A 25,488-nucleotide genomic window follows, 5' to 3' on the forward strand; every position below is an offset into this window, starting at 1 on the left:
TTGCACTCATCTTTTTACCATTGACACCCAAGGTGGAAGACAACCAACCGCAGGCAAGCTGTGTACGAATGACCTTCTGTCAGTCTGACCACCGCCGCCGGTAAAAAGATAAATGCGGACATAACATGCGATTTAGGAGATGACGTAAGTGCCCTTAGTGACCACCCTTAGCCTGTGCCATAAAGATACATGGACAGGAGGACACATGACACCGGCTCGCCTTACAAAGTTTAAAAATGCTTTTATAAAATAAGACAGGCACAAAAATTGTAAGTCTTTTTTGTTCAATAAAAAATATTTTTAGATGTTTCATATTTAAAAATGTATTTTATTAAAATAATATTAAAAAAATGTATAACTATTAAAATAATATTAAAAATATATATAACTATTAAAATATATTTAAATAATATCTATAAACATCGGTGTCCTGCTGTTGTCAATGGGGACACAAGCTAAGATGTTGGTGTGTCCCTGTGATATAACTCCAAATGAAAGCTAGCTAGCTACACCGTTGATTAACTTTTAGTTTACATTAAAAAAAACGATAAAGACGGACTTGAACGGGATTTGATATGAATTCTCATACGCAAGTTTTGGAACCAGTTTTGAAAGATACAGGCTTTTTATTATGCGATTGGTCAAATTTTTTTTTTGAATATTTTAATATAAAAATATGTTTATTTTTTAAAATGTTATTGAAATTTAGAAAAGATAATCAATGTGAGTGATTCGTGTCGTGTCATTAGTAGTCAATAAAAAAAGCGTGACCCTGGATAAGAACTAAAAGAATAGAAGTAAAAAATAAAGTTGCCGGCTTCGGGGGCGGTGCGGTCCGTGATGGTAACATCGTAGTTAGAAGGGGAAAGAAGGGTGAAACCGAAATGGGCATAAAGAATGGCATAAAATCTGGCGGGGTAGCGGTAATTTCTCTTGCTCGTCGTGCTCATTTTCCCGCTTTCAAAGACTTCCGAATCTCCCTCTGAGAGAGAGAGAGAGAGTTCCGATCGGTTTGAGGTAACTTCTTCTTCTTGTCTTATTTTTCTTCTTCTTCGAGTTCGATGGTTTGATGATGCATTTCTGATGCTCCGTCTTGTTGAGTCCTATCTTTAACGATTGATCCATTCTAACATGACGCTTTGTTTTTTCGATCTATATGATTCCGAATCACACTCTTTCATCTCCTTTCGGATTTTGTTTTTTTCTTTTGGCTTTTTCCCCCCTTCCATAGAGATCATTCTCTTCATCTTCCCTTCTTGATCGTAACCGTTGAAAACTCTCTCTCTCTCTCTCTCTATATATATATATATCTATCAGAGAGATTCATAACAGTTTCTTAATATAATTATTAGATAGTTTTCTGGTCAGGTTCGTTTTCCACCTTCTTTCTGTTGGCTAGATCACAGGATCTGATGAAGAACCTTTACAAAGTCATGTTGGTGCTTAATTTCTTTGATTGGTTTTCTGGTGAATCTGAAATAATTTCATCTATGAGAATGATGTGGTCCTTTTTAGCATTTCCATTTCCCTTATCTTTCGCGTCTTCTCATTGTTCTAAAATAGAAGGAATTCCTTTCGATCCTATTCAATATTTAACTTAAGACAATGTTTAATCGTCTGTTACTTTTTTCTGAATTCTAACTTTACGCGATTGTATAGAAATGATTCTGTTCTTTTCAGATCGAAATCTTATCTATACATTATGCATTCTAAAGAGGCTCTCTCTTTCTCTCCCTGAATTCATTTTCCTCATTTTTTACAAGAATATGTGTTCTTTTACGGAGATATGGATTGATTCCCGCAAAAAGGAAGAACCCATCTAGGTCCATTCCTTTTGAAGATATATTGTCTCCTTCAATCTCCCATATGTGGTTCTTTGCTTGAGATCTCAATCCTGTCCTTTGTAATTTTTCCTCAAAACCAAAGGAGCCACTTTGTGGTAGTCATATTCAAAATTATGAGGTGGTTTGGTGGTTTCAAGATGTTATATTTTTTATGTTCATCCTACTTTTGTCAGGTCAAAAACTATGTGATCCGGTTCTTGCTTATGAACTTATCTTGCACTATTGTTCTTCATATCTATTGTCTCCTGCAATCCCTGACTTATAACATGACTATTCTCCCTGACTGATGATTTTAGTTTTACACTTAATTAAACATAACACGGGAGAATAAGGCCAGTTGCGTAGCAACTAATTGTAGCCTGAAAGAAGGGTATTGTTACATGTCCTTGACTGAGCCTGAGTGACTCTGTCACATAGACACTTCACTTAACATGTGTTTCTTGTGTCATCACGACATGACACTTGGACACTGGCACTTCATGGACATAGTCAATTCATAGTATCCCATTCCTGCATTTGTATCCATGTGACATAGCTGAGTGGCATCATTCAAAAGATCTACAATTCTATCTACATAATCCATCTCTGAGGTCTATGATCTACATAAAGGGTGGTTATTCATGTGTTTGTCCACTTTGCATATGTTCCTCTTTGTTGGGCACTAACCAACTCCTGATTGAATGTACCAAGTGGTTTTATCATTTTTTTTAATCATGAATCTAGCCTTTTTATTGTAATGAAGTGATCCGTAAGACACAAGTAGAATGTCCACAAGCACAAATACACATCCACTAAGGGACAATACAAAAAGCACAAAGGCTTACACAAGCACAAGAGTGCATGCAATATCAAAAAGAGAGACAACACACTTTAAAATAATGAATTTATTCATAGAAGAGCTTCAAGCATAAGAATACAAGGGGCTTTAAGCCCTTATGTATATACAAGAAGAAGCCAAAGGGAGCCTCCAAATTTGATGTTGGGAGGCTTCCAATGACTATAAGGAGGCATTTAAAATAATGCCCTTACAAAAAGTAAAAAATAAAAATAATAGAAAAGAAGATAAATAAATATAAAAGGAAAAACCAATTTTCTAAATGACAAAACTACCCTTGTATAGAATAACCAAAATGCCCTTGGTAGGCAACCTAAATTACATTATTAAATGTAGTTATATACACATATATATAACTATAACTATATATGAAATCATACATATAACTTAACACCCTCTTAAACTTACGATGATGTAACCAAAAGTTTGTTAAGAAGAAAAATAAACTGAGGTGATGTAAGAGCTTTAGTGAAAAAATCTGATACTTCGATATGACAAACGACAACTCAATAGTCACCTTTAGATATTCATCTTGTACGTAGTGGCAATCCATTTTAATATGCTTGGTCCTCTCATGAAAGGTGTGATTGTTGGTAATATAAACAATGCTTTTATTGTCGCAACACAATTTAGGAGGTTTTGAGATGATGACGCCTATGTCATTGAGAAGGTTTTTGAGCCATACAAGTTTCATTGTGGTTGTGGTCATCACACGATACTTAACTTCAACAACAACAACAACAACTACGCCTTCATCCAAAAACAATTGGGGTCAGCGATATGAACCAAAAAAGAAAATCATTCTGTGTCTTCCACATGATACTTAACTTCAGGTGATGATAAATAAACTTTTTGCACCTCCAAGAAATCAGAGAGTTACTTAAGAAGACACAAAAACTAGTAGTTGAGATACAAATCATTTGGATTACCATCCCAATCAACATCAATAAAAGCAAATAATTCTAAAGATGATAAAGAGGATAAGAAAAGCCCTTCATTTATCGAATTCTTTATATATCTGGCAATCCGCATGACAGCACTCATGTGCACTGTAACGCCCCAAAATTTCAACTTGTGATTTCGAAAACATTGTCGAAAAACCTTTCAAAGATTACAATTTTTACTTTTAAAATCGATAGCGGAAGCAATTTAGAAAGGAACACAAGCTACCAAATTCTGGGTACATTAACAATAAAATCATCATTTGTTATGAAACAACTACTCAAAGAAATTGAGAAAACAAAATAATAGATTGTTAATAAAATCTGTAGTTTATTACAAAATGAGCGTTTTCCCACTATCCAATAATCTAAAGCAAAACTCATAACTTAGAGCCAAGATGCCAACAGAAAGAATGACAATCTCGAGTCATGCTTCATCGCGCCATCGGCCGCCTGTGAAGTCCTACTCATCACCTGCCCATGAAATGTGTCAGTTTCATAACAAACTAGTAGGTACACAAATGGACAATGTAGAATAAAATAAAGCAGGACCTTCATGAGACAAGCAATTTATTACATTAAAAGCAACAAATACAGTATGCAATCTATTCTAGCAGATGTAACATATACAAAGATTTATTGTCTTAACACAGATATACCAACAACATTTCAAGTAGCACAACTCTCAATTATCTACAACTATTATGAAAAGGATATTCTTTAAGTTCTGATATTAACTGGCCTGTGGGTACGACAGATGCGAAACGTAGAAACAACCGAGACCGATCCGGGGCTTTATTATGTCAAGTGTTTTTCATTAACCCGGATGACTGACTGAGTCCGCTCCTAAGGGGACGGTCAGTGACCAAGAGAGTAAATCCCCAAAGGCATTCATGGCCCATGGATGCATCCAATTTCTGCAGAAGTACCTGGGAGTTACCACCTAGGATAATTTATGATAATCCCAAATTCCCTAACTCCGATGACTGGGGAAGGCGAGTCTTTTGCCCGTAGGGTGGTTGTTAACAACCTGTCCATCGGAGTTTTTGTACCATCTATCCTCTCCCTTGATGAACCGTGAAGATCGAATGGGTACGACGGAGGTTATTTAACCGCCGCTCTATTATGCATGCTCTGGTCTGTTAGACCCACTCGAGCATATTGCCTGTGAAGGCGAGTTATCACCATTTATGTGATCTCAGCATTGTGCCATATGCACGCTTCGAGGTTGCCACAACCTCATCATCCAAACATCTTAACACCGACGTGACGTACTTGTTCAAAAGTATGGTTGTACTTGATTGAAAGTACGACTGCGATGAGAGGGCAATTATTTAATATCTTGCAATTCCTTTAGTTCATACATGACATGCATTGCTCCTTGAGCATTTGGCCTGTGGAGGCGAACATTATTATTTTCATTTTTTTTTCAATAAAGAGCTCATTGCATACTTCGAGGTACTCAATGACCTCTCATACTACTTATCGTAATGTATATACCGTACCTGTCTAAAGGTCCGATTACGATAGCAACTTGTGGGTTTCTCGAAGGATAACCCATCATAGTGTTTTCATATAACTTAAAAGCAGTAATATACTTGGCATGCTCAAACACTATGAAAATAGGAAATCTTAAACAGTTTTTGAGATCGTTGTGGATCCAATCATTCCTTCTGAGTAACCGACTCGGGGTACAATTAATTGCATCTAGCAATGCATAAATAGATCACAAGCTTTATAAGTAGAATTTTGCTCTCGAGAAGTCAGCCTTGCACGAGGAAACACCTTATCTTGAACTTTTAGTGCTTGTACACAATTTCACACCTTTCCAAAATGCGCAAGATATGGTACGCCCACCTGCACACCCTACGAGGCTTGCCTGAGGGTGGCAACAAGATTTAACATGTAATAACAAACAAAGCATCTACAGTGCAATCACAACAACGAGCAAGTACAAAAACACAATAATATGAATCACTGTAGAAATGAGTCTACCTATATAGCAAACATCAAGCATGTAATTTTAGAAGAGTAGGAACGAGGAAACACAAAGAGGCAATCACAAGTTATATTGTTCTACATGTAAGCGTGTATGAAAAATCAATTATTCTATCTCAGAATTCTTATACTTTATTTCATTCATCCAAAATCCTCGTGCGAGTTTCTCCTACCTCAGGATGTTGTGTCGCTGTGTGCGACTACGAGTGTAGGTGATACAGGGCTCTGGCCGCGGAGCACGAACATGATTCGTTGCATAAATCTGCAAAAATGTGAAAGCTATTATGCCATAGTTGTAATAATAACAGAAGGGCAGTGGTAAGGCCTGCCCTGTCGGCGGAAAGCATGAGCGACAGGGGTTGAGACCCCTGATGAGTGGCAGGGACCAAGGCCTCTACCTAACAGACTTCGAATGGCAGGGGCCTTGACCCCTGCATCACTGACTTCAAATGGCAGGGGTCTAAGCCCCTGTCGATGGACATCTCCTAATTCTTCCTTTTTCAGATTCTTTTCTTCTGGTTTTTCATAATTGCAACCCTAAAGTGTTGTCACCTTTTTTGTTTTTTCCCCAACGTCTCCAAAGTTTTTGTTTGTTTGTCTAGATCTTTGTGAAGTCAGTGTGGTTAGTTCCTTCTAAACCATGAACTTCTGAAAGGAGCCCACCGAAATCTTAAGTTAGTATTTTTTTTGCTTGATTCTTTATTCAGGATAGTTAATCTCTCAGTTCTCTGGCTAGTTTTACCATATTTGATTTAGTTTCTAACATTTATGAAATATATATGCTTCTATAAAATCTTGAAAAGATTATCTGACATTTTTTGTATGGAAGGAACACATGAATATGTGATATACACCATCATTTGGCTATTTTCCTCTTAATCATATAACTAATGGTGATTCTTTTGCACACAAATCTCTATAATAATCTTTTACACATAAATGCATGAGAAGTGGATCTTGATTTTTTTTTTCTGCCATTATTTTCATTATTGATACCTTTTTTCTCTATGAGATCTCTTCTTTTCTGACACACATATCTGTAGTACGAAAAAACAGTCTCAAGTTTTTTTATATTAGTGTTTTAATTGCTATAAGAATCATCACTCTTGGTGATAGACCATGACAATTAGCTTCTGGCAGTTTTTATTATGTTTTATGCTACATGTAGTTCTAAGTGGTTAAGTTGAAGATTTACTTTATTCTACTCTCCATCTTGTCATTTCATGCTGTATTTTTTCTGTAGTTTTTTCTTGGGATCAAGGAACTATGGAACGCCATGACAGCCTAATAATTGTTTATTAGGCACCTATGCTGGCATCATGGAGCACGAGCAGTTAACCAAGAAAGTAATTGTCAACCCTTCAAGTCATTCTGAAGTTCTTGATGGAATGCAACAGCTGAGTCTCACAGCCAAAAGTTCTAATCCTCACGTAGGGAAAGAAGGAGCTGGAAATTCTCAGACCCATGAACCAAGTGTTCTGAAATCAGAAACTAAAGAAGAGGAAGATCTGAGTACTGATGAAACTATTAATGAAGAAAAGGAAGTCGAGCCTGTCTTTGATGGAACAGAGAATTCTGAGACAGATTCAGCGAAGGGTTCATCTAGCCATCCTTTGGAATCTGATACAGAAGGACTGGGTTATGCTTGGCCTGAAAAAGCTGCAGCCTTGAAGAATTATGTTAAGGAACGGGGTGCAGTAGCTGTTTCTAATGTCCTTCGTCGCCTTTCAGGGAAGGGGGATGAAAATGAAGTCGAAAACAGAATTGATGATACAGCTACAGTTGACAAAGCAGAGGATCCTGGTCGAGGAAGTAAACCAAAAGAAGGTTCTCAGAAAGCTGGTGAGTGGTCTAGTTGGAATCCTTTGAATTATATCAAGATCACCAGGGAACTAGATCAACAAATGGATCAAGGACAGGATGAAAACTTAAACAATCAGATACAGTTTCCAGTTATGAAAGGCAGAGTTACATTGTACACAAGATTAGGTTGCCAAAATTGTCGAACCATGAGGTCATTTCTACATCAAAAAGGCATTAAACCTCTTGAGATAAACATAGACATCTTCCCTGGTAGAAAGATGGAGCTGGAGAAGAGGACAGGATCATCTGCTGTTCCTAAGGTGTTTTTCAATGACCTTCTTATAGGGGGGATCAATGAGATCAGAGCCATGGATGATTCTGGAGGGCTTGAGGGAAAGGTAAATGAATTGATGAACAGGGAGCCATCTCCAACATCACCTTCACCACCATTTCCTGGTGAAGATGATGTCTCCAGTAATTGGGCTGTAGATGAGTTGGCTCTTATTGTGAGAAAGATGAAAGAGACAATTATGGTTAAGGACAGGTTCTATAAGATGCGCCGGTTCAGTAATTGTTTTCTTGGTTCAGAAGCTGTTGATTTCTTGTCAGAGGATCAGTACTTGGAAAGAGAAGAGGTTATTCATCATTTTAACATCATAGAATTTTGCCCAGATGTTCATTCATGTGCGCATTTGCAGTTAGTGTGTGCATATATCAGTAATGCATGCTTAAAATAAATAGCTAGCATTATTTTCTTCTTTTTCTAGGTCATAACATTATTTGGTCATGTGAAATGACCAAATTTCTCTTGAAATTTTGATGATGTAGTTAGATAAGTTAGATAGCATTCATTAGTATGCGGCAAAATGACTCCAGCACCAGAGAACAACAAAACTTTTTGAAGTTCACTTTAGCTGCATCCTGTGTCAACACGAATTACTCAATCTTACTAACTAATAGAAAGTCAGAGTTGCAGGAACTAATTACTCAATCAGATCTCTTAGATGTGCTTGTCGGGGTTTGTTACTAAATAACATGCTTTGGATCTAATTGTTTTTATGTAAACATTAGTTTAATGTATAACGTGTACCTAGCATGTCTAATGAATACGTGTGTAAGTTGATAATGATAGTGCATGCTAATCTCTATGTATTATTTACACCCATCCTATACAACACAAATTTTCTTTGAGTTAATAACCTGTCAAACTATATCCTGTTCTCACATGTTTGACCAAAGTTGAGAGTTGTTCCATGATTGATTTTTAGCATTTGGTCTGAATCAACATTTTAACACTCTTTCAGAAAATCATCTATGAGATGCTTGTTTTACAACTACAATAATTGAAAACAAGTGTGATGCATGTGCACATTGATCAGCTAGCAGGTGCCAAGGAGACAAGAACGGATATTTTTCAAGTGAACTAAGATATGCGAAACTCTTCTTAGAGCTCGGTGAAAATGTAAAAAACTAGGGACATGCTTTGGAATACAGGAAAAATATATAATATTCAAGCTTTTCTTTTTAACCTAAAGAAACAAAGAATACAATAATCTGTTCATAGGCCTCATGAAAAAATGCGACAATTATAGAGTTGACTCAGTGTCTGGTGGTGAGTTATAGAGTGCAATTCTTTGTCATATTTTAGGTGATTGATGACATATTGTACACGTTTGACCTAGTTTATCAATTTAATGCTATATTGTTTCTATCATTGTTACTAGTGGAAGTTGCTATTGAGAAATGTGAGACTTTGTATTATTAATCTTAGTTTTACCTTATTATGAGGGGTGTTCTTGTAGATATTAATATTCTGTTGTAGAAGTCAAAGGAGTCAAACCAGTGTTATAAAAAATGCGCCTTGAGGAGCAAAAGGCGTGCCTCGCCTTGAGGCGCGGTCCTCTGTGCCTCAAGGCGCAAGCTTGAGGCGCAAAAAAATAAAATAAAATAATTTATTTTCTTTTTTTTACAACAAGATTTATGAGACATGATCAACAAGATTTTTGTAGGTTAATCTCATATATTTTCCAGTTATTTCAGTTATGTAATCAGTTTCTTAGTATATTACTATATTTTAACTTTTGCTGGTTAATCTCGTATATTTTTCAGTTATTTCAGTTATGTAATTAGTTTCTTAATATATTTTAACTTTTGTTGGTTAATCTCATATATTTTCCAGTTATGTAATCAGTTTTTTAGTTACTTTTATATGTTAATCTCATATTTTTTAGAATAATCTCATATATTTTAATTTTTGTAGGTTAATCTCATATATTTTCCAGTTATTTCAGTTATGTAATCAGTTTCTTAGTATATTTTAACTTTTGTTGGTTAATCTCATATATTTTCCAGTTATGTAATCAGTTTTTTAGTTACTTTTATATGTTAATCTCATATTTTTTAGAATAATCTCATATATTTTAACTTTTGTTGGTTAATCTCATATATTTTCCAGTTATGTAATCAGTTTCTTAGTATATTTTATCTTTTGTTGGTTAATCTCATATATTTTCCAGTTATGTAATCATTTTTTAGTTACTTTTATATGTTAATCTCATATTTTTTAGAATAATCTCATATATTTTAACATTTGTAGGTTAATCTCATATATTTTCCAGTTATGTAATCGGTTTCTTAGTATATTTTATCTTTTGTTGGTTAATCTCATATATTTTCCAGTTATGTAATCATTTTTTTAGTTACTTTAATATGTTAATCTCATATATTTAAACATTGGTTGGTTAATCTCATATATTTTCCAGTTATGAAATCGGTTTCTTAGTATATTTTATCTTTTGTTGGTTAATCTCATGTATTTTCCAGTTATGCATTCATTTTTTAGTTACTTTTATATGTTAATCTCATATTTTTTAGAACAATATCATATATTTTAACTTTTGTAGGTTAATCTCATATATTTTCCAGTTATTTCAGTTATGTAATCAGTTTCTTAGTATATTTTAACTTTTTTTTGGTTAATCTCATATATTTTCCAAATCAGTTTTTAGTTACTTTTATATGTTAATCTCATATTTTTTAGTACATATTTGAGATTTTCTATTTCTTATTGGTTGTTATTTCATCAATAAAGCATTTATTTATTTATTTATATTTTTAGATATTTTTTTATACTTTTTTTAAAGTTTTCAAAAAAAATATTTGAGGCTTACGCTTTACGCCTCGAGGCTTACGCCTCGCCTCGGTTTTTGGTGGAGCGCCTCACTTTTCAAACAGTCTTTTGTCTTACTATAGGTCTTTAGTTAAGAAAAAAAATCTACCCTTATAAGGGAAGTCTTGTAACTCTTTTGAATAAGGAATGAACTCCTCTCTTGAGTGTTCCATTCACCTTCATCTTCTCTCTTGCATTTTCATTTCTACTTTGCTCAATATGGTTTCAGAGCCATATTTGAGCAAAGAGAGTGTTGTGTGAGGGTGTTGTCGAGGAGAAGGAAGCTTGATTTTTGTTTTGCTGTCGTGCACTATTGGATTGTGTGCCCTTGCAAGTGATGTCCATACAATTTGGGGGATTTTATTTGTAATATCGTGTACTTTTTATTCGTTAAAATTCTGAAGTTTCTGAAAAAAAATTGACTAAGTACTTTTGAAAGTCGATAAAAATCTTTGATTTTAGGTGGTGTCAATGGAGTTTGGGTTCGGCCCAAGTCTCATTAACAAGACCTAAACGAGCCCATTTAGATGCGGTAAAACTTTTTATTTTTGACCTTTAAATTTGAGCAACATTTGGTTTAAATTCAGGCAAAACTCAAGTAATATATCATTAGATGCGTCTCAAAATTTTGAAAACATTGATATTTTGTTTTTCTGAATTCGGGTAGTGGTTGGTCTGAAAATCACATTTTTTCAAAAATGACCTGCCTCAATGTGATCGGTTCTGGATTGGATCCTTATGATCCAAGTTAATATAGATATGGACCCAATCCAAGACTCATATTAAGTAAGATCTGGTCCAGTTCAAGATCCATGTGGATATAGATTTGGATCTAGATCCAAAATTCAATTCCAACGAATTTAAAGTTTTAAATTCAATATAAATGTTTGATTTAGTGAATTTTCAAGTTAAAAAGACTCCCAGAGGGGTGAGATACCCTCTAGAACTTTCTGGAAATTTATTATTTAATAATAAATAAATATTAAAAATAAATTAATTTTAAAAATTTATGTTTGGTATGACAGAGTTTTACATTTATGAAAATGTACCTAATGTGTAGGGATACTAGAAGAGTCTACGTGTAGTAACAAGTAAAAACAATAAAGTAATAAATTTGTTAAAAAGTAGAAAAAAGGTTAGAGATAGAGTTCTACACTGGTAGAACTCTATCTCCAAGCCAAATGGGTGAGAAACTCGAGAAGGGATGTGTTATCATTACAAAATTTTACTTTTGCAAGTCAAATTAACCTTTTGAAAAAGATTTTGAAAATAACTCGCCTCCGTTTTAAAATGTAGGATAATTCCGAAGAATGAGACTCGCCTGTCGGTACGAGGTTCAACCATTTCTGGCATCATAATCAGGGGTAATCGAACCAAGGATCAATCATGTACTTTGCTTTGCTCAACTTATTTAAATCAGTGTTCTATTCCTAAATGCACAGAGAATCAGGCATGTGCTATGACTTTCAGAAAATGCAGTTTTGAAAACATGATGTTTGCTTAGAATAATTGGAAATATTTGGAAAAGGATACTTTGAAAATCGTGAACCATGTTGAGAGAACATTTCTGAAGAAAAGAAAATTGATTTTTGAAGAAATCTTGATGTGTTGTGAAAATCAATTTATGAGAAAATTCAAATAACTTTGAGAAAATTGATTTTTTTGAGATGAATTTGGAAAATATATCAAAAGGGATGGGCGTGTGGCCCTATGAAAATCCTTTCATGATGCAATCTAATTTAGATGAATGAATGCAATTTTGAAGAAAACGTTTTCTGAAGAATTTTTCAGAAAATTATTTGAAAATGAAGTTTAGGTGCCTTATAGAATTTCAATAAAATAGATTTTTCTCATATCCCTGATTATGGCCACAGATATGGATTGAATCTACAACAACAAACAACAACAACAACTATGCCTTCATCCCAAAACAATTGGGGTCGGCGATATGAACCAAAAAAGAAAATCATTCTGGGTCTTCCACATGAATCCTTCTCCTCTAATCATTTCTATCCAATGCCATGTCCTCGGTGAGGTTCAAAGCATTCATATCCTTTCCTATCATCTCCATCCACGTCTTCTTAGGCCTACCCCGACCTCTTTTAACTAATATTATTTTTCCATTTCTCAATCCTTCTAACTGGAGCATCATTAGGCCTTCGCCGAATATGTCCAAACCACCGTAAACGATTCTCTCTCATCTTATTTTCAATGGATGCAACACCTACTTTCTTACGTATCTGTAATAACCATAATTTTAGGCATTTATTTTAAATATATTATGATATATGGGTGATTTGGGCCTGGGATCTAGTTTCGAATCCAAGACCCATAAAGGGGTATTTATGCTTAAATAATTCCGTTATATTAAAATAATATTAATATTAGTAATAAAATAGAAATATACATATACATATATATATACATATATATGTATATATATATATATATATATATATTAAGCGAACTCGAGGATCCACAGTTGGATCCACTTGGATCCAACTTGCGGATCCATATTGATGGGGGTTAAATTATATGTATAATGTTAAATTCAAATTAAATAAATAATTAATATTAATTATAAGAAATAAATAAATAAACAACGGTTGGACCCACAGTTGGACCCGCAAGGATCCAACTGAGGATCCACTAGCGTTTGGCGACCCAGATCCAGTTGTAGACTGGATTTGGTATCGCGGGTCACGGGCTCGGACCCGGACCCGAGTTCATTTTAAAAAGGGGGGAGGGTTGCCCGATAAAACCCTAACAGAACCAAGAAAGGGGGAAAGGGGGGGGGGGGGTTACGCAGGGCGTAACCGACCCCTGCATCTCGGTAGAGGAGGGTCTTGGCCGATAAAAGGGAGTGGAGAGGGGGCCCTCTTCACTCAGTCTCTCTCTCTTTCTTTCACTCGATCTCTCTCTCCCTCTATCTCTCTCTCTCTCTCTCGAGTTGGGTGTGCATCGGAGGGGAGGAGGTCACCGGCGAGCTGCGGCAACCCACATCCACCATCGCCGACCTCCAGCGAGCTCTCTGTCACGACAACAGCAAGGAGCAACCCCAACAGGCCCTACCCACGCGATTGCAGCCTCCGATCGCTGGAAAACCAGCGAAATAAGGTACGGTGCTTCTTGGATTTCGGGTGAGGGATCGAACATGGGTTCGACTCCATACATGGGTTTGAGGGGAGGTCCCACGAAAACTCGGTAGTTGGGGGTTTTCATGAATCCCACTTTGGAAAAACCCCAAATCTTTGATTTGGGGGTTTCGGTTGGCATGAATATAGGAGTGGGAGCAGGTTATGAGGGTTGACGGAAACCCTAATCAATCGGATTTGGGGGATATCGGTTGCCCGAGTAGAAAGACTAAATCCAGCTAGGGAATATGGGGTTAATCGGTTGATCTTTACATTAGAAAGGGTAGGAAATGTGATGTTCTCACTGTATATCCATGTTGTTCCAATTCTTTTTTTGTATTCGATTATGGCATGGGGTTTCTTTTTCAATTCGTATGAGGAGTATTATGGATAAACTAATTTAAGCATGAATCTAGGTGGGGAAGAAATAGAAATCTGAGTTCAAAAGCTATATATATATACCTACACTTATTATTCATGAGTATTAATTTCCCTATCCTGGTAAATCTGAATAGATACTTAGATACATGCCAGGGTTGTCAGTTTACATAAAACCTGATTTTTTGCAGGTTACATTTATGTGCATTGCACAATATAAATTGTTAGGAGGATTACAGATAGATTCTGATTTTGTGGGATTATAAATGGCATATGTTTTCCTTAGTGTAAAGTTGTTGTGTGATTATTGTTTGACAGTTATTTTGTGGATTATCATCCAATCCGATTACCTAATACTTTGTTCTTTGAACTGTAAACAAATTTGATTTCTATGAGATGTGTTCTGTCATCAAATCAGGGTTTTTATTATTATAATGACTATATGTCTGTGTGCTGACTATACCAAATCTGTTCCTATGCTGGTTTATTAAATGACATCAAGTCTGATTTCGTGTGATCATGTATTGTCTTACACAGTTGTATATCATTAAAGCATGAATACTTTAAGGATAATTTCTTGGTAATCACATGAATGATCAAGGTCTGAAACTTTAGGGTGTTTAGTAGACTCTTGATTTGGGTATTTTTTGAATAGTTTGGTTTGGAGGAATCTGAATAGTGGTTAGTCTATTGCTGACTGAAAGAAAACAAATATTTGTTAGGTACCCACCTTCTGTGGGCTATTCCAGTGCTAACCAGAAAATAAAACTCCTATGTATGTGGGCTATTTTGACGTGGAATTTGTGAAGGTAAACAGCTTGAATGCGTGCTGCGCATTAAGCTAAATATGGTGGTCATGACACTAAATCTATTCGTGGGTAATAGCTGGAATTATTGCTTATGCTGGAGATTTCCTCTTTGTTCTGTTCTTGCAACACATGAATATAACTGGTTTGGTTAAACATATTATTATTTGAATCACGAAATTGCTTTAAAGTATCTCATGCTGGTTCTTGAGTGTGGTTAAGCTCAAAATTTGTAAGATGCAGCGTGGGATCATTGAAACATAACCTGAAAATTTTTAGTTGTGTATAATGGTGCTCATGTTACACTGTTTAGGGAGGATGGATACATAAAAATGAAATTTATATATGTAATGTATCTTGCTTGGATGTCTCTAGCTGAACATTATATTTTTGTCTAGAGTCCATGCGTTATTTAAAAGCTTGTGTATTGGATTGTATGGAAGCACTTGCCGTGAAGGTTTATGCTTTCACTTGACTGTTATGATTATGGTACGCATGAGTGTGAGCATGATTCAATTATTAGTAAGTCTTCTTGAACATGTACGCTTGATTTATATGTGAAATGGTACATGTACACTCACACACTCAAAAGAAGACATGGATTTGGTTAATGCCCATATGTGATGTAGGTAACACACACATATTGAAAATGCATATGAATGAATTATGACATGCATATGTTTGGGTTTATATTTGCATGAATATATATGCTTTTGGCATTTTGGCTTAGTGTTATAAATGAAACATTATTTTGGTTTTGTTATGTGATGCACCGATGGCCTAAATGGACCATTATCGGCCTGGAGAGCCGTGAGTTTGATTTGCTTTCACATATGTATTTAACTGCATCACTTAAACCACATAAGATGGTTTGACACATTACTACACTGTTCTAGTGTTTATACGGGCTGGAGTCCCGAATGGGTCCCTGCAAGGGAGGATGCGGGGTTTTCACTTTACTTTTGCATATGGTGTTGCAAACTTGAAGAATTAACTTTAATAAAAAGAATAAGAACAATGTAATATACATTCTGGGATATCTCATTTGGAGTATGAGAATCTTGGATATCCGGTCTTGGGGAGACTGTGAGGATACAAAAACTCCGTGTGCTGTAATTTGGTCCCCTAAACCCGATATTGAGGTTCTTTCTCCTGGCCACGGTTTTAGGGAGAATCCGCCACTTTACCCGGGAGTGGTGTGTTAGTCACAACTGTGAGGTTATGGTACCAAGGAAGTGACACTTGTGGGCGTGGGGTGTTCCTTGTGTCCCCGACATTAGATGTGGAGGTCTAATGTTTCGAAAGTGATTCGGTCGAGGGCTAAGTTGGAACCAGTAATAAAATACAATTTGTGTGTTAAGCTACCCTGGAAATCTACTTGACCTCGGAGATTGTACCCGTTTGGTATATCTGCGGGCAACGGTAATTAAAAAGATGAACTTAAAGCTGCGTGCATTTAATAGGGCATGCATATGGAAAGATGAAACATAAATGAAAGATAACAGAAGAAATCATGCATTGCACATAATCATGCATTTTTCTGTTATGCATTAGATCATGCATGTTTGAATCATTATCTATATCATGACATGATTTGGTGGTAGCATAGGATTTACTTATTGAAATCATGCTGCAAGGTTTGGTTCTTTAGTTCTTGATATATGGTACTGCTTTACTGTTCTCGACTGGTGAGCATATGTAAATGTTGGTAGGTATGGATATTTGAAGGCTGCAAATTTTATATCCGCACTCACTCAAATCATTGCATGAAATCTTATCCATGTTTTTTGTCTCACCTGGTTTCTTTAGAAGTAGCTGTGCTCAGAATTTCGGTTCTGACACCCTACTTTGTTGGTTTTTCAGCAAGGGACATAGTGACTCTATTTTTGCTTCTTTTAGTTCTTTTTACTTTTTGCAGTTGATTACTTCACTTTGGAGGTGTGTATGAGACTCTTATTGGTTCTTTAATAAAAGAGTTTTAGTTGGTTCTTATGGATGATGATTGCAACTTCGTTTGTGGTGGGTGGGCTATCCAATGGAAAGTGGAACTGTGAGGACCCCAGATCTCTGGGAAGGTTTCTGCAACTCTTAGAAAAAAAATATTCCGCATTTTAAAAGGGTATGGATTAGGGTCGTTACAGTATCTCCTCGTTTCAAATCTTATCTTTTATTGTATTTCCACACATCCATCTAAGCTTACGCATCTCAGCTACACTCATTTTTTGAATATAATATCTCTTGGCAGCCCAACATTCCGTACCATATAGTAAAGCGGGCCTAATTTGTAATAACCTCAATTTTTGTAATTTATTTATTTAAATTTATTTGAAAATAACGAGTACTTTTCTAAATTTGGGCCTCGAATCCGTTACCGGATCCAGAAAAGGATGCGTAAATAACCCACCATGGGGTATTAAAACTATACTTATAATAGTTAAATAAATAATTAATAGTAAAAAAAAAAGAAAAGAAAAGAAAAGAAAAACCGAGTATTTAATGTTGGATCCGTGTTTGGATCCAAATGGATCCAACATATGGATCTAAGATCCATAAAATGGTCTTTATATCCATATTCATAATAAAACTAATAATATAATAATAAGAAGAATATATAAATAAAATTTAAATTTTTATTTATTTAATTATCCGAGGATCCATAGTTGGATCCATTCGGATCCAACTGATGGATCCATATAGTTGGGGGTCGGGTTACGGGCCTCGGGTCCGGACCCGAGCCGCGCCCCTGTAAGTTTTTAAAAGGCAAGGGGCAACCCGATAAGGGTTGCCCGATAAAACCCTAGCAAAATAGGAAAGAGGGGGGGGGGTTTACACAGGCGTAACCGAAACCCCACCCATCTCGGTAAGAAGGGGGGTTTCGGCGATAAATGGGAGGTGGAAGAGGGGGGTCTCACCCTCTCCCCTCATCTCCCTTGTTTCTCCCTTCCCTCATCTCTCTCTCCCTTGATCTCTCTCTCCCTCTATCGCTCTCTCTGTCGAGTTGGGTGAGAGGAGGTCGCCGGCGAGCTGCGGCAGCCCACGTCCACCATTGCCGACCTCCAGCGATCTCCCCGTCACGGCAGCAACAAGGAGCAGCCCAGCTGACCGTGCCTCCAACCTCCGACCGCCGGAAAGATCGCCGGAAAACCAGCGAACAAGGTACGGGTTTTCCTCTTGATTTCGAGTGAGAAAGAGGGTGTAGATTTGTTTTCCCTGGAATATTTTAGGGTACTCATTAGGGAGAGGCAGATTTGGGGGTTTGATGTGCGGGAGACCCCAAATCGACAATTTTAGGGATTTCAGTCCGTTGATTTATGGAGTTTTGGGTTGTAGTACCATGACTCTGAGTCCTTTTGAAGGGAGATATACCCATACACGGTCCTTTTGAATAAGCCTCTGTTTATTAATTGGCGTAGGTATTATGTCTTCTGGTAAATTCCATTTAGATAAAGCTTTGCATGTTTAATAGTCGATCGATGTTGCTGTGAAACCTCTGAAGTCTTAAAAAGTGTTGGAATAGGCTTAACTCTTGCTATATACCGAAGTCTGGAAATTTTATGGACTAATTTCTGAAAGTACATATTCTTTTGTGTTATGAGGTTAATGAAAACCAAGGTAAATTGCAGACATGCTGAATGGTACCCTCCTATGATCAGATATCATTTATAAAAGCGAATTTTACTTGTTAATATGTAATAGGTTTTTGGATCCTACATATTTCCACTCTGTTTTTGGTTGTTTATGCTTCTTTTTACTTGTTGTTGCGTTTCAGAATTTAATCCAGAATCTGCCCAAACCCAGATTCACATTTGGTTTGTAGTGTTCAGAGGAGAGTTTCAACTTTACGTACCTGTTAGCATTAGGTTTCTTTTATTTTACTATGTTTGTCGCCCCCATTTCGTTTTCAGGGTTGAACTAGTTCTCTTATATGAGTAATACTTATAATGCATACAGGCTAAGCTCGGAGGCGTATTACATCTATAGTTTTGATACTCGCTGAACCTGAGATTTTATTTTATTAGGACTAGAACTTGAAATACACATTTATCTGAGTTCTCATTTACAAAACTTGGGTTACTGTATTTGACAACTAGACTTACATCAAATCAAATTGGGTCGGCTGGGCAATACCCAGTCCCTGTGAGGTCTGGCAGCACTTGCCAAAGTGTTGGCAGCCCCCATCTGTAACAATATATATATATATATATACATATATATCTGAAAGGTTTTGTTAAGGTGGGCTGGCTGTCAGCCCAGCCGAACTTGGCTGGCCTGACAGGCCGAGCCTGGTGGTTGTGGAGCCTCATCCAAGTGCATTGGCTGGGTCATTGCTTCTCAAATAAGACTATATTATACCTGTGTTAGTCCAGCTTTGCATGGTCACATTGTTTCTTTTTTTATACACTCATGTGTGAGTGGTCATTTGCTTCATAATTTTTATATTGCTTAGTAGCATGATTGATTACTGTCATGCATCCTATCATGCCTATTTACAAGGTGATTAAGAGGCATAGGGACGTGTAAAGATTGTTAGGCATACACCCATGTAATCTGTATGACACAAACATTATGGGTGTTCTCATAATTTAGCTAAACATGTAATCGTACATGCTGTTTTCCACGGCTTAAACTAAATATTATAGGCTGAGTGAAATTAGCTTGTGTAAGGTTCAGTTCTTTTTGAAATTTTCATATTTATGCTTACCTAATATTCAGACCTATGGGTGTAAGAGCATGATATGTTTTGTTTTTCTGCATTTCACACATTAAGCCAAAATCAAAGTATTTGCTGCAAAGCTACATCTTATGCATATTGTACACTAACTTGATGTATTGACACGTGCACCACCACTTGAAGGTTCACATGCTGATTTAGGTGTGTAATTTCATCAAAGTGTGTATGTGACATGAACATGTATGTTAAAGCATGCATTGACAGGCTAAATAAAATCATACATGGGATATGAGCATGTGTATGGAATGAAAGCATGAAATTTAAATTGAAGCTGTGAACTCATGCATAGGTATATGTATGTTATTGTTTCATATACACCTTTAAATTGTCCTAAATGAATGCGCATTGAAAAACATGTGAAAAGAATGTATAAGTGACATACTCTTTATGATTTTTGCTTATGCATGTGGTAATGATCAAATTGGATCATTTGTGGCTGGATGAGCCGCGAGAACTAGTTGTTCTCCGTTTTAATTGTTTTTGATGCATTGCAACAAATCAAATGTGATATTGTTGTTTTACCGCACTGTTCTATGTTGTCACGGGCTGTGATCCCGTGAAAAGCTTAGCATGCTGATGTGCAAGCTTATGTTATTAATTCTGCATGTAAATTTGTAAATGTAAAAGAAATGAATTAATAACCAGATAAATGAAAATAAAGAACAGTGTAATTCACTTTCTCCTTGATGTCCCTGCTTTAGCGTGAGAATCTTGGATATTGCGGTTTAGGGGAAACCGTGAGGATACAAAAACTCCGTGTGCGTTTTGTTGCCCCTGAACCCGATATTGAGGTTCTTCTCCTAGCCACGGTTTTAGGGAGAATCCGCCACTTTACCCGGGAGTGGTGTGTTAGTCACAGTTGTGAGTTTGTTTTGGTATACCAAGAAAGTGGCGCCAGTGGATGCTGTTTTCCATCGTGTCCCCGACTTTGGATGCTGTTTTCCAAGGTTCCGATGGATGGTGTTGTTTCCTGATATCGGTCTTGGGCTAAGTTTGGAACCCGATAATAAAATACAAATTGTGTGTGAAGCTACCCCGGGAACCCTACTTGACCTCGGGGATTGTACCCGTTTGGTGTATCCGCGGGCAATGATAAATTAAAAAGAGGAACTTAAGGATTGTGTGCATTTAATAGGACATGCATATCGAAAGAGGAAAACTTAAATGGAAGATAATAAATGGTTCATGCATTGCACATAAATCCTGCATATTTTTGCTATGCATTAGTTCATGCATGTTTACCTGTTCACTTGGTTGTTTATGTTGATCATTGTATGATGTTGAACTCTTTTGCATGTAATTACCTTATTGATTAAGTTGTGATCAATGTTACATATTTCGTGTTCCCTCCTGTTAAATGTTTAATTATGCATGAATGGTTAATTGACTTAGGAATTGATTATAATCGTATTCCTCAAAATATTACATGGATCTTATTTATGCTCTTTTTCTTATCTGATTCATTAGGGAAACCTGTACGCAGAATTCTTCGGATTTCTGACCCTCTTATTTTATTGGTTTTTCCCAGGCACAGGTGATCAGTGAAGTCGACTCGCTTCTGAGGGATACGAGGGTCACATTTATTTCAGACGGCTTCACTTACGGACAGAGTGACTCTATTGTTATTTTCTTTTAGTTCTTCTGATTTCCTGCAATTTGATATTTTACTTTTGACATGGAATATATTACTCTTATTGATTCATTAATAAAAGAATTTAGTGGATTGGTTATGATTGATAAATGTAAGTTGCTTTGTGGTGTGTGGTTATCCAACTGAAATTGGAACTGTAGGGACCCCAGGTCTTTGGGAAGTTTTCCGCGACTCTTAGAAAAAAAAATATTCTGCATTTTTCAAAGGTAGGAGTTGGGGTCGTTACATAATTGTCGTCTTATAAAACTTTTCCTTCAACTGCAATGACATTCTACGATTGCACAACACTTCAGTTGCACTTTTCCATTTCATCCACCCAACCTTTATCCTATGATTTACATCTTCATCAATTTCTCCGTACTTTTGAATGATAGATCCCAAATATTTGAAAGTCATCCACCAGTATTTCTTGCTCACCAAGCTTCACTACACTCCCATCACTACTTCGTTGCTTACTAAACCGACATTCCATATATTCTGTCTTACTCTTACTCAAGTTAAAACCTCTTGCTTCCAATGTCTGTCTCTATAATTCTAACTTAGCATTAACCCCAACTCTTGACTCATCAATCAAAACAATATCATCAGCAAACAACATACACCACGGTACATTTTCTTGAATTGATCTCGTAAGCTTATCCATCACTATAGCAAATAGGAAAGGGCTTAATGCAAATCCTTGATGTAACCCAACCCTTATAGGAAAATTGGTTGTCACCCTTCTATAAGTGCGGACATTGGTTACTACTCCTTCGTACATATCTTTAATTATACTAATGTACTTGAGAGAAACACCTTTCTTCATTATTGTCCACTAGAGAACATCCCTAGGTATTCTATCGTATGCATTCTCCAAATTAATAAAAACCATATGCAAATCTTTGTTCTTCTCTCTATATCTGTCAATAAGTTGTCTAAGAAGATGTATAGCTTCCATAATTGATCTTCCAGGCATAAAACCAAATTGACTCTCCGATATCATGACAACCTTTCTGAACCTATACTCGATCACTCTCTCCCTAGTATGACTCATGAGTTTTATACCACGATAGTTTGTGCAATCTTGTATATCACCCTTATTTTTATATAGAGGCACCAAAGTACTCTTCCTCCACTCATTAAGCATCTTATTTGTCCGCCAAATCTTGTTAAAAAGATTTGTCAACCATTCTAAACCTTTCTCACCCAAGCATTACCTGTAATGACCCCAATCCATACCCTTTAAAAATACAGAATATATATTTTTTTATAATAGTTGCGGAAAACTTCTCAGAGACCTTGGGTCTTCACAGTTCCAATTCCAACTGGATAGCCCAAATACCACAAACGAACTTGTAACCATCATCCATAAGAACCAAAACAATTTCTTTATTTATGAGTAAAAGTAAATTTCAGAAACAATGTTTTATTTAACTGAAAGTAAAGTAACAACTGAAAAAGCAAGGATTGAAGAAAGAGCCACTCTGTCCCTTGCTGAAGCTTACAAGCTCAAGTATGACTCTCATCTATCCCCAGATGTATGTCCAACTTCACTGTTCACAATTTCTTGTGAAAAACCAACAAAGTAGGGTGTCAGAACCGAAATTCTGAGCACATCTACTTCTAAAGAAACCCGGTGAGACAAAAAACATGGATAAGATTTGATGTAATGATTTGAGTGAGTGCAGATATAAAATTTGCAGCATTCAAATATCCATACCTACCAACAATTACATATGCTCACCAGTCAAGAACAATAAAGCAGTACCATATATCAAGAACTAAATAACCAAACCTTGCAACATGATTTCAAGAAGTAAATCATATGCTACCACCAAATCATGTCATGATATAGAGAATGATTCAAACATGCATGACTTAATGCATAACAGGAAAATGCATGATTATGTGCAATGCATGATTTCTTCTGTTATCTTTTATTTAAGTTTCATCTTTCCATATGCATGCCCTATTAAATGCACGCAGCTTTAAGTTCCTCTTTTTAATTACCGTTGCCCGCAGATACACCAAACAGGTACAATCCCCGAGGTCAAGTAGGTTCCCAGGGTAACTTAGCACACACTTTGTATTTTATTACTGAGTTCCAACTTAGTCCTCGACCGATATTAGGAAGCATCACCATCCATCTGAACATTAGACCTCCACATCTAATGTCGGGGACACAAGGAACACCCCACGCCCACATGTGCCACTTCCTTGGTACCATAAACAACAACTGTGTCAAACACACCACTCCCGGGTAAAGTGACGGACTCTCTCTAAAATCGTGGCCAGGAGAAAGAACCTCAATATCGGGTTCAGGGGACAAAATTACAGCACACGGAGTTTTTGTATCCTCGCAGTCTCCATAAGACTGAATCTCTAAGATTCTCATACTCCAGATGAGATATCCCAGAATGTATAGTACACTGTTCTTATTCATTATATTTTTATTAAAGTTAATTCTTTAAGTTTGCAACACCATATGCAAAAGTAAAGTGAAAACCCGCATCGTCCCTTGCGGGAACCCTTACGGAACTCCAACCCGTATAAACCACTCGAATAGTGTAGTAATGTGCCAAACCATCTTATGTGGTTTTAGTGATGCAGTTCAAAATATATATAAACGGAAACCAAACCCATGACTCTCCAGGTCGATGATGGTCCATTTAGGCCATCGATACATCCCATAACAAACCAAAATAGTGTTTCATTCATAACACTAGGCCAAAGTGTCAAAAGCATGTGCGCTCATGCAATCATAAACCCAAACATATGCATGCCATTACTCATTCATATGCATTTTCGCTATGTGTGTGTTACCTACATCACATACGGGCATTAACCAATCCATGGTTTCTTTAAGTGTGTGAGTGCACATGTATCATTTCACATAATAAATCAAGCATACGTGTTCAAAGAATTTCCAATAACTGAATCATGCTCACACTCATGGGTACCATAATCATAACAATAACAGTTACATTGTAATAACCAAATATTTTATGCAATTTTTTATGCAATTAAGTAGAATTTATGCGTTTTGGGCCTAGGATCCATTACCAGGATCCATATAAGGTAGTGGGTGATTTGGGTTTGGACCCACATTGGAGCCAATCAGCTCCAAAAATGGATCCATTACCCGGCTCCATATGGATCTGTCACTCACGGATGACCCAAATCCATGTAGATCCGCCACGCATTGCCGACCCAGATCCACTATAATAGCGGACCCGACATCGCGGTTCCGACCCGGACTTTATTTTATAAAACACCCGAAAACAAGAATCGTGCCTAGGGCACGATTCTTGCAAAATCGAAAGGGGAGGGGGAGGTTACAGAGGGCGTAACCGACTCCATCTTTCGCTGAGGGAGAGCCTTCGCTCGATAAAAGAGAAGGGAGAGGGTCTCGCCCTCTTTCTCTCACGCTCTCTTTCTCTCGTTCCACCTCTCTCGGCTCCCTCACAGTGGAGCAATCGATGCCGGCGACCTCGCCAACTGCGACAACCACATCTCCTCGCCGGACCGACATCGCAACTGTGGAAACAACAGGCCGACCATCGACAACAGCCTCCCGATCGCGCCCTTCATGGTGGCAGAAGCAACCGGAGTCGGCCGACCATCGTCTTGCGATAGCTGTCTCCGATGGTCGGAAAAAGCATCGAAAAAGGTAGGATTTCTGCACTTTTCTTGTTTGGGGTTGATTGTATCTCGTGTGTGTTGTGGGTCGGTCAAGAAAGCACACCTATTGCATGCTCAGTCGTTCTTGATAGGGTTATTGGTTTAATTCTAATAGTGGACATTAGCTGTATGTAAGAGATTATTTCATTTCATCAATGACCTGAATATTGGCAGATTTTGAGCTGTTATCAGATCTCATCTTATTTTGGTTGTGACTGATTATTGAATCTGGCTGAAGAAGTAACATGTTATCTGTTTTCTTTAAAAATTAGTTCGATTAGATACTGCACTCTTATGCATAAAATGTTATATTTCTTTTAAATTCCACCGAGGTGTGTTTCTGAACTGATTTTGTGTTTAACTGCATTCTATATTGAACAGTGTTAGCAAAAAGATAGTTTACCACAAATTTCAGGATAGCTTAATTGCTATTTTTGAAAAGATATTTAGCTGGAAACAAATCGGTTAGAACAAAATCTTAAGTTATATGATACTTTTGTTAACAGAGCAACTGGGTCATATTTATCAGATAGATAA

At 36.7% G+C, this 25,488-nt stretch overlaps 1 protein-coding gene across 1 annotated transcript in view; it reads left to right on the forward strand.

The window, feature by feature from the left end:
- The first annotated feature begins 929 nt into the window (after positions 1-929).
- The window catches only part of LOC149846948 (electron carrier/ protein disulfide oxidoreductase), a 71,267-nt gene continuing 46,708 nt past the window's right edge, over positions 930-25,488 (forward strand). The window contains exons 1-2 of the mRNA XM_089996681.1: positions 930-1,017; positions 6,862-8,056. Coding sequence (XP_089852807.1) covers positions 6,938-8,056 — 1,119 coding nt within the window. The 5' untranslated portion in view covers positions 930-1,017; positions 6,862-6,937. The remainder of the gene's footprint in view (positions 1,018-6,861; positions 8,057-25,488) is intronic.

The sequence above is a fragment of the Nuphar pumila genome, chromosome 2, assembly GCF_984573655.1.
Source record: "Nuphar pumila chromosome 2, dmNupPumi1.hap1.1, whole genome shotgun sequence".
Lineage (NCBI taxonomy): Eukaryota > Viridiplantae > Streptophyta > Magnoliopsida > Nymphaeales > Nymphaeaceae > Nuphar > Nuphar pumila.